We start from the raw sequence: 11,734 nt of genomic DNA on the forward strand, positions 1-11,734 counted from the left end.
TGGAATGGCATTTTCTTTGGTTTATATTGGAGAAGTTTGGTTTTGACTCCCGATGGATCATGTGGATTCGAGAATTAGTGACAACTGTTTCTTATTCTGTTATTGTGGAAGGACAACCTTATGGTTTCTTCAACCCAAATAGAGGTATTCGACAAGGAGATCCTCTATCCCCCTATCTTTTTCTTTTTTGTGCAGAAGGTCTCTCCTTCTTGCTACACAAGGCAGAACAAAACAGACTAATTCAGGGTCTTCAGATACATAGGCGATGTCCCAAGGTCAACCACCTCCTGTTTGCTGATGATTCCATTTTATTCTGTAAGGCTAATCCTGAAGCATGTTCAAATATCCTGCATTTATTGAATTCTTATGAAAGCATCAGTGGCCAGAGGGTAAATCTTAATAAATCTGCTATATTCTTTAGCCACAATACTCCGTCCACTACTCGTACACTACTGGCTAACTCTATGAATATTAATCATATTGGAGCTCAGGATAAATACCTTGGTTTTCCTTCTACAGTCTCTAAATCGAAAAAGGCTTCTTTTAGTATGATCAAAGAAAAGGTTCGGAAAAGAATCCAAGGGTGGAAGCGCAATCTTCTTTCGTCAGGTGGTAGACACGTATTGCTTAAGGTAGTGGGAGAAGCTATTCCTACTTATACATTGTCTTGCTTCAAGTTGCTTGATGGTTTAATTTCAGAAATTCACTCTCTACTTTCTCAGTTCTGGTGGGGACAAAAAGGTTCTGAAAGGAGGATGGCTTGGATTAGCTGGGACACTATGACTCGCCCACGAAAAGAATGAGGCCTTGGATTTAAAGATCTCAGAATCCAAAATCTGGCGCTTTTAGGCAAACAGTTTTGGCGACTTGTAACACAGCCTACTTCCTTATTATCCAAAATCTTAAGAGGTAAATACTTTAGCAATGGTAATGCTATAACGGTAGAAATTGGAGTCTTACCTTCTTGGGGATGGAGGAGCATACTGGAAGGCCGAAAGATTGTTGAAAAAGGTATTAATTGGGCTGTGGGTACTGGTGAGAATATCCGAACCTTTGAGGATCCTTGGCTGCCTCCTCCGTATCCTTTAATGATTTCTGACATGCCAAATAGACAGGCTATTTCTGAGTTGGTTCCAAGAGTTAAAGATCTAATTACTGAAGATAGAAATTGGAATCAGAATCTCATTCAAGAATTATTTCCCCAAGACGTTGCAAACAGGATTTTGTCAGTTAAAATTCAGCAGAGTAGGGACAAATTGCAATGGGATTTGAACAAATCCAAGCAATATGATACAGCTTCAGGTTACAGAATTGGCTATTTATTTTACCATCCGCCTCTGGAGCTTTGCCCTAATTATATGCAGCAGAAAAAGCCATGGATTGATCTATGAAAGTTGAACTTGCCTCACAAAATTAAGCTATTTATCTAGAAAGCTCTCCATGACCGACTTCTGGTGCTTGCTCAGATTCATCACCGCATCCCATCTATATCACCAATATGCCCTTGCTGTCATGAAGCAACGGAAACAGTCACTCATTGTTTGATCGATTGCTCTAGAATTAAAGACGTGTGGTCTCAGAGTTATCTTTGTGATTGTCTTCTCCCTCAAAGTTCTAATGACTTTTGGACATGGTGGACTGCATCAACAGAGATACTTAACCCGTTGAAGAATGCTGACCGTAATCCTCAATTGCTTGCCATCATTTGCTGGAACTGCTGGAAAGCTCGCAACCAGTTGAGTTTTGAAGGTTCTACTTCTATGCCGTCTGCCATTCTAGCAAGCTCTGTCAAGTTGCTTCGTGAAATCCAAAGAACTCCCAGTTTAGGTCGTCATCTCCATGAGACAAGCTCTTAGTTGCATTCAATTTGATTTATCATTATTTCTTCTTTAAGATTTTTCTTCGTTTTTCGACCACGCACCGTTGGATGAATACCTTCAGTGTAGTGTCTTTGGGAAATCCCCACCTTTTATTATGTTGTTCTGCTTTTGGACATCTTTGTATTTCATTTTTTAATAATTAATGAAATAAAATCTATTATCTTTGGAAAAAAAAAAGTATTTTTGTTGAATTTATTTTATTATATATTAAACTACTCTTCCACCTTAACCCATGACAACAATAAAGAAGTTTTGTGGCCCACAAATTCAACCCAATAGAATACATAAATTTAATTACAATTTTAGTCTTTATTATCTTATCTTATCTTTTTTATTATCTTATCTTTAGTTGTTCTTATCTTATCTTTATTTGTTTTTATCTTTCTTAGACCAATGCTCTATATATATTTAGTTTTACACTTCAGTACAATTCAATCAATCAACAATCAATAAAAGTTCTTTTATTTGCTTTTCCTATTCTTTCACAATTTTATCATGCTATCAGAGCCAGGGTATCCTCCTTGACGAGGATATATATGTTATCATCTTTTCAGTGAAAAATCACCTACTTCTTTTTCAACCTCCTCTCACAATGAATAATCAATCTTCTAATTTAGCTCAGAATTCAACCAATCTCTATTACATCCATCCAAGTAAAAATCCAACATCAGTCTTGGTTATCCAGGAAACAACTATCATTCATGGAATAATCACTATGGCCTGTCTGCGCTTTCTTCCGGCAGTTCTGTCTGCATTCTGTTTCAGCAGTTTAATCTGCATTCTGTTTTAGCAATTCTATCTGCACTCTTATCGCGTTCTATGCACCCTCTTTCTTATCGCGCTCTACGCGCAATCTCTTATTGTGCTCTACGCGCCCTCTTTTATTACGCTCTATGCGCCGACCACTCTTATTGCGTCATACACGCCCTCTAAAGATCAATCTTATTGCGCTCTATACGCTTATTTTTTCATTTTTTTTAAGATCGCTGCCCAAGCACAGCATCTCCTTTTATATTTTTGCCGCCGGCAGCTCAAGCTCCGCCACACGCAATTTTTTGAAGATCGCTGCTCAAGCACATCATCTCCTTTTATATTTTTGCTGTCGACAGCTCAAGTTCCGCCGCACGCATCTTCCTCCGCGTTTTCCTGAACATATCCAAGCTGTGGATTATTGACATCTTCCATCCACCAGCTTGCGGGGGCGTATTAAACTACTCTTCCACCTTAACCCATGACAACAATAAAGAAGTCTCGTGACCCACAAATTCAGCCCAACAGAATACATAAATTCAATTACAATTTTAGTCTTTATTATCTTATCTTATCTTTTCTTTATCTTATCTTTAGTTGTTCTTATCTTATCTTGATTTGTTTTTATCTTTCTTAGGCCAATGCTCTATATATATTTAGTTTTACACTTCAATACAATTCAATCAATCAACAATCAATAAAAATTCTTTTATTTGCTTTTTCTATTCTTTCACAATTTTATCATTATATTATATGTTATTTATAGATATATCTTTCATCATTTTATTAAATAAAAATAGGTTTTTTAATAGAAAAAATTAACAATAGAACTAACCATTATCATTATATTATATTTTATTTATGCATATATCTTTCATCATTTTATTAAATAAAAATAGGTTTTTTAATAGAAAAAATTAACAATAGAACTAACCATTATGTATAGTGTAGTGAATCAATAACCAATTTTCGTAAGTGTTTATATTCTTGATATTATGTAGCTAATGATTTTATTAATTTAAATTTGTGTATTCATGAACTACTTGGATTTATAATTTTTTTTACATAATTTATAGTTATTGAGATATACTTTTTATAAAATAAAATAGTATAACTTTCTAAAATCTTATATATTTTACGATATAAATAATTTCTTTTTATTATGAATGCAATTAATTATTTTAAAATAGTAATTTATTTCATATTTGAATGTTAACTTAATAAAAAATTAAATAACTAAAATTATAATTGAATAAAAATATAATTTTAAATTTTAAAACTAGATCAACCAAAGATATTTTTATTATTTTTAACATTTGAAAATAAATTCTCTTTTCATAATCCAATCACATTTTTTAAAATGTAAAAATTGAAAATGAAAATTATTTTCAAAAAATAAAAACGGAAAATATTTTCCTCTTAAGTTGTACTGAATACAAAGGACAAACTCAGCAGGTGTGGGATCCAATGATCAATCTATGTCAAATTGTACTCTTTGGGAGGTTGGAATCGAAACTACCCACTATTTGTTTATTGGTTTTGACATAACATGGAGGGTTTGGAGCGATATTTTGAGCTTGTATGGAATTATCGTGGGTGTGGCCTGGCAATTCAAGATAATGTTTTGAGAGTTGGTCGGGTATTAGAATACAGAAGAAAAACAAATTAAAGAGAGTTGAATGATTTTGTTCTTTGCCGTAATTTGGTGTGCGTGGAAGGTGAGGAACAACAAGTTGTTCAACGATGGGGCTGCTAATTCAGTGGACATCAAACTACTAGTAATGCCTTTTAAGGAGATGTGGATCAGTGATAAGGAGAGGAGGTTGGGTAGCGTAGCTCACTGACATCATTATTCACATGTCACAACTCACAAATGTCTCATCTCTGTCATTATAAATATACACTTCATGCTTTGCTTCATGGGTGGTAAGTGGTAACCTACATAGTAGATAACAGAGTTTCAATAATATAATAGTGATGGAAGCAAAAAGTAGTGACTTGAAGCTTTTGGGTGGATGGTTCAGTCCATTTGTCACAAGGGTGAAGATTGCACTTAACATTAAAGGATTGGAATATGAGAACATTGAAGAGGACTTGAATTCCAAAAGTGATCTTCTTCTTCGTTCCAATCCTGTGCACAAGAAAATCCCAGTTCTAATTCATGGTGACAAACCCATATGTGAATCCTTAGTCATAGTTCAATATATTGACGAGGTTTGGTCCAATGGTCCTTCTATTCTTCCTCAAGATGCTTATGACAGAGCAATTGCTAGATTCTGGGTTTCATACATTGATGATAAGGTATGCTTATTTTATTCTATTTATGTATTTTTATATTCAACGGAGAATATTCCCTAGTTTTTTTAAGAGTTAATTCTAAATCAGATCATAAAAAAAATTTGGTCAAATAATTTAATTCACAACAAACTTTAATAACCAATCCATTTTTAATCTTTTATTTTATTAAATATATCAATTTTTACATCAAATTTTACTAAAAAGTTAACCAAATTAATTTTTATTATTATTTAATATAAAGCATAATCATTTCTAATGATATTTTAAATTATCATATTAGTCCTTCTATATATATAAACAATTCTCATGACAAATTTTGAGAACTGTTTTAATAATTAAAATTTTTTTCTAAATTTTTTTTGGCATGGGTATGGGTATGTTTATCCTATTTATCTCTTTCTCTAGATAAATGACAGTTAGAAATAAATAAAATTAGTTCTATTATTATCTGATATACAAATCAAAATTTACCTTGACTATAGCAAATCAAAGGCCTATCGATTTGCATGTTTAATTGTACATGTAGGTAGTTGTTGTTTCAAATTAAAATTCTAAAAGGAAAAAAGTTAAATAGAAGACCATTAAAAGATAGGAATATCTTTGTAATACAAGAATATAAGCAGACATAAAAAATTAACTATAATATACGTTGGTATATATTTGTATATGTTATTTATATTTTTTTTAAAATAAAGTAATTAATCATTTAATCACCAAAATAATTAAAAATATCATAATAAAATAATCAAACATTATCATAATTAAATAATTAAATATTTTACTGTATCATAATTAATTTTTTTAATAAACACAAAAAATACATTCCTATATACAGTGGCTAATTAATGTAGGATGGTTGTATGTTACTATTGTTTAATTTTGGGTTCGTAATAACACTTAATTATATACACTACTATGTTAGATTATCCAGTTACAACAAGATTGATTATTATAATATAATAAATTTAATTATTCTATCAGTAGTTACAATTATTCTCCCTATACAAGTCATTTTTTTATATAACTCTATTCAAGTTATTTATATTCACGCGCGCACATTCTTTTTCTTCTCTTTTGTTATCGTCATCACCAACACCGCCTCCTCCTCCTCTTCTTCTTCCTCCTTTTTTTATTGGAATTTCTTCTCCTTCTTTCTTTTTCTCCTTCTCCTCCATCATCAGTTATTTCGTTGTTGAAGATAATGAATAATTTAAGTTCAGATTATTGTCATTTAAACCATAACAAAATTGATTATTGTTTTGAATCCAATCAAGTGGCTGGGTGTGGTTCACTCTAGTTAATTTAATGTTTCATCGTTGATGGTTTGAATTGAATGTAATGTAAAATTTATGCATTAAAGAAAATATTTTTCTATATTTGCGACAAATTTGGGTGTAAGACGAAGATATCTGTTGTTTAAGAATTTTTGGTGTATGTGTGCTGATAAGTTCTGCATAATTTAAAACTATCTTCTCCCTCCTTCTCATCTTCTGATGCTTCTTCTTCTTCTTTTTCATCATCATCATCATCTTCTTTTTTTTCTTATTCATCTTTTTTTTTCTTATTTTATCTTCTCAAGTTTCTTCTTGTTTTACTCAATTAATAAGAATAAAAACAAAAAAATCAAACAAAGAAGAAGAAGAAACACATAATGCTGTAAAAGGGTAAAAAACAAAAATAAGCCAAGGGAGAAAATAATTTACGTGAATAAGCCAAAACGAAAATTGCTTCATGAATCCACCAATGCACGTTTATATGTAGTTCGAACCAGCTTGGTTCGAACTCCATTTCTGCATAATTCGAACCAGCTTGGTTCGAATTATATACAAACACATGCACACACATAATTCGAACCAGCTTGGTTTGAATTATGTAGAAACACACGCACACACATAATTCGAACCAGTTTGGTTCGAATTACATACAAACACACACTAATTCGAACCAGCTTGGTTCGAATTACACACAGTAATTCATGGTATAATTCGAATTATGCTGTTAAAAAATTAATAATTTATTAAAAAAAATTTATTAAAAAATTTATTAAAAAAATTAATAATTTAAAAAATAAAAAAATATATATTTTTATTTCATACGTTAAAAAAAAGCTAACAAAATATTTAATTACGAGACTTCTTTAAAATATTAATGAGCTATCAATTCGAATTCCATACAATACTTTTCTGTCCATTTTTAATAGTTCATGAATATTTTTTAATAATTTTTTTTAAATTATACTACAAAAAATATTTTATCCTAAGCAAAACAATTTTAAAAAATGGCTTAAAAAATGTTAGGAGTACTATAAAAATTTGTAATGTTATAATAACTTAGGTAAATACATGCATGTACTCAAATTTTAAATAAAATACTCTACATAGTCAATAATAATTTAGAAATGAAAGAAAATATTTTATTCCATACAAAATAATTAAAAAATATATTTTATTCTATACAAAATAATTTTAAAAAATGGCTTAAATGATGTTATGAGTACTATAAAAGTTTGTAATATTCTAGTGATTTAGGTAAATACATGATAAAAATATTTTTTCTTTAATTTTTAAATTATTAGTGACTATGTGGAGTATTTCTTTAATGTCTTAAGTCATTAGGACATTACAAATTTTATTATAGTACTTCTAACATCTTTTAAGCCATTTTTTAAATTATTTTGCATAGAATAAAATATTTTTTTATGGTATAATTTAAATTAATTTATTAAAAAATATTCATGATAATTTTATAATAAAATTATTTAAATTATATGGTGAGATATTACATGATTCGAATTACGCATAGGGAAGTTCGAATTACTCTGATTCAAATTATATGGTGAGCAATTCGAATTCTATACAATACTCTTCTGCCCATTCTTGATAGCTCATGAATATTTTTTAATAAATTTATTTAAATTATACCACAAAAAAATATTTTATTCTATACAAAATAATTTAAAAAATGTCTTAAAAGATGTTAGAAGTACTATAAAAATTTGTAATGTCCTAATGACTTAGGATATTAAAGAAATACTCCACATAGTCACTAATAATTTAGAAATTAAAGAAAAAATATTTTTATCATATATTTACCTAAATCACAAGAATATTACAAACTTTTATAGTACTCATAACATCTTTTAAGCCATTTTTTAAAATTATTTTGAATAGAATAAAATATATTTTTTAATTATTTTGTATGGAATAAAATATTTTCTTTAATTTCTAAATTATTATTGACTATGTAGAATATTTTATTTAAAATTTGAGTACATGCATGTATTTACCTAAGTTATTATAACATTACAAATTTTTATAGTACTCCTAACATTTTTAAGCCGTTTTTTTAAAATTGTTTTGCATAGGATAAAATATTTTTTGTAGTATAATTTAAAAAAAATTATTAAAAAATATTCATGAACTATTAAAAATGGACAGAAAAGTATTGTATGGAATTTGAATTGATAGCTCATTAATATTTTAAAGAAGTCTCGTAATTAAATATTTTGTTAGCTTTTTTTAACGTATGAAATAAAAATATATTTTTTTTAATTTTTAAATTATTAATTTTTTTAATAAATTTTTCAATAAATTTTTTTTAATAAATTATTAATTTTTTAACAGCATAATTCGAATTATACCATGAATTACTGTGTGTAATTCGAACCAAGCTGGTTCCAATTATGTGTGTGCGTGTGTTTCTACATAATTCGAACCAAGCTGGTTCGAATTATGTGTGTGCATGTGTTTGTGTATAATTCGAACCAAGCTGGTTCGGATTATGTAGAAATAGAGTTCGAACCAAGCTGGTTCGAATTACATATAAACGTGCGTTGGTGGATTCATGAAGCAGTTTTCGTTTTGGCTTATTCACGTAAATTATTTTCTCCCTTGGCTTATTTCTGTTTTTTGCCCGCTGTAAAATTACTTGGAAGATGATGAACTTACATTCATTCAACTAAAAGAAAGAAAGAAATAAGAAAAAAAAGAAGAAAAAAATACAGCATTAGAGGTAATATTTTTCTGTATTTGCAATAAATTTGGGTGTAACATGAAGATATTTGGGTGTAACACAAAGATATTCGAGTGTATTATTTAAGAATTTTCGGTGTATATGTGCTGATAAGTTCTGCATAATTCAAAACTCTTCCTCTTTCTCTTCCTCATTCTTGGGAGAAAAAAATCAAACAAAGAAAAAAATACATAATGTTGCAAAATCAATAGAAAGAAGAGGAGGAAAAAAATGCAGCAACAATAACAGTAATAAAAAAACGACAATGAAGATGAAACACGCGAAGAAAAAGGAGGAAAAACGCAAAGAAAAAGGAGAAGAAGAAGGAAGAGAAGGAGGAGGAACGCGGAATACAAAGAGGAACAATGTGATTTCACGTGCGCGTTACATAAGTGACTTGTATAACTTATATGTCAAAAAGACTTGTATGTGTAGCCGTACTCATGTAGTTAATTACTTAATTAAAAAATATAAAAAATAACATATAAATATACACAATTATATAATAACTAATTTAGTTAAATAGCAGTACTCATGTAATCGACTTCATCTAATGGGATAAGGCTTTGTTGTTATTGTTGTAGAACATTTTTGTTTATCATAAATATAGATAGTTCCATATTTAAATATTTATTTTCAAATTGATGATTTGTGAGTAGGATACGATTAAAGTTATTAAAACTATATATATATATATATATATGACTGATCTGGTTATTAAGTTTTTATATTCGTCAAGTATTTTTATTTAGGTTTAATTATTCTTTTGGTCTCTATAGTTTCGCAAAATTTTTAATTAGGTTCCTATACTTTTTTTTCTTTTAATTAGGTTTCTGCATCAATTTTTTTTTAATTAGGTTCCTCTTAACAGTAATTGGTTTAATTATATAGGGACTCAATTAAAAAAAATTGGGATATGGACTCAAATAAAAGAAAAAAAAGTATAGGGACATAATTAAAAATAAAATTTGATGCAAGGATTCAATTAAAAAAAATATAAGACCTAATTAAAAATTTCGCAAAACTATAAGGACCAATAGAGTAATTAAACATTTTATTTATCATAAATATAAATAGTTCAAGATTTAAGATATTCATTTCCACATTGATTTGAAAATAGATTATCATTAAATTTATTATACCTAAAATCTTTTATATCAAGGAAAAACTTATTATAATATTTTTCTTTTGCATTTGTCTTGGATTTGAACCAACACTAGCTAATTCCTCATTTTTCTCGATCGAAAATGTTGCCCCATAGCATTTCTATCTCTAAATCAAAGTCAGCATAACATGTACAACAACTTAATTATTTAAATTTACTTTTCCATACCACTTTTAAAGACTAAAACTTGTTTATTTACATTTACTTTCCTATACCACTTTTGGAAGAATAAAAATCCTAAATAATCCAAATATATAGATCTTCCGTCCTTCTAGCTAATTGTATGCATACCTAATTCATTTTAACGTTGGTTTCAATCAATTTCTTTTTGCAATTAAATTTGGGTGTACCTAGTTATTTGTTTGCATGTGGAACATTCTAATGGCTTTTGAAGATGAAGAGGAAAGGAAGCCACACTTTGAGCAATTGGAGGAAGAAGTGCTTGTGACGTTGGAAGTGGCATTCAACAAATGCAGTGAAGGAAAGCCCTTCTTTGGAGGGAACGACGTTGGATTCATTGACATTGCCCTTGGGAGCTTCTTGCCTTTTCTATATGTGTTAGAAAAGATGAATGGAAAGAAGGTCCTCACCGTCCACAAGTTTCCAGAGTTAGCGAATTGGACTACAAATTTTATTGCGAATTCAGTTGTGACTGAAACTCTTCCAGAGATTGATGACAAGCTTGTTTTGTTTTGTAAGGCTTTTCGACGTAAATGGGTTACTGCAAAAGCTGCTGCCAAGTAAAATGTTATTGGAATGATGTTGTGAGACCATGGAGTTTCCTTTTCTCTTTGGTTTGAATATTATGTTTTCTATGATGGCTTCTTTTTTATCTATTTATTTACCGTGGGAGATGATCTTGTATAATAACATCACTAGCATATGGTACTTGGACATTCAGTGAAATTCATATTATGCTTAACTCTATATGTAAATTACAAAAGAATAATTTGTGGCCACAATTTTAAGAGTTTAATTATACGAGTAAATATTTAAACTTATTTTTAAAAAATCATTCATTTTTTAAATTAGTGTTTAAGAAGAATTTTTTAAACAAATTTGTCCTTCATAGATTTTAATTTGGTTACATTAATTCTTCCGACACTTTTATTACTAATATCATTAAAATTTACTAATGTGGCACGTTAAGTGATACCATACCAACCACAACACATACTTAATTTTTTGGTGACTACAACACATACTTAATTGAATTACATTATAATATCTACTATATTTTGTCTTTTTTTTTAGTAAACACCCAACCTGGTCCCTGTCCATTTCTAATTAGGACAACGCGATCCCTCACCAAAAAACTAACCCATACCGGTCTCTATCTATGCAAAAAATCACTCATCGCGCCCCCTCCCATTTATCCCCCGTCCATAGTTGACGGAAAAAGCTGATGTGTCATTTACCCGCGCTGATCTGGCAGTTAACCCAGAGTTAAGTGCCAACGTGGATAAGGGATAATAGACAGGGGTCGATTTGTCCCCCTGTCACATTAAAAAATGACGCCGTTGCTAGGTTAAGAAGGAGAAAATGTCATTCTCACCCTCATAACCCCCAAGCCCTAACTCAAATTTACAGAATAACCAAAATTCCTCAACCTTCTTCGCGCGATAGGAAA

General features: G+C 29.7%; 1 protein-coding gene across 1 annotated transcript; it reads left to right on the forward strand.

Moving 5' to 3' along the window:
- Positions 1-4,304: 4,304 nt before the first annotated feature.
- On the forward strand, positions 4,305-11,080 carry LOC107640441 (glutathione S-transferase U17-like). Its single transcript, XM_021123514.2, has 2 exons — positions 4,305-4,931; positions 10,459-11,080. Exons 1-2 carry the CDS (start codon positions 4,608-4,610, stop codon positions 10,846-10,848), a joined length of 714 nt encoding a protein of 237 aa, XP_020979173.1. The 5' UTR covers positions 4,305-4,607; the 3' UTR covers positions 10,849-11,080.
- The last annotated feature ends 654 nt before the right edge of the window (positions 11,081-11,734 follow it).

The sequence above is a fragment of the Arachis ipaensis genome, chromosome B5, assembly GCF_059453495.1.
Source record: "Arachis ipaensis isolate K30076 ecotype BB chromosome B5, ASM5945349v1, whole genome shotgun sequence".
NCBI classification, from domain to species: Eukaryota; Viridiplantae; Streptophyta; class Magnoliopsida; order Fabales; family Fabaceae; genus Arachis; species Arachis ipaensis.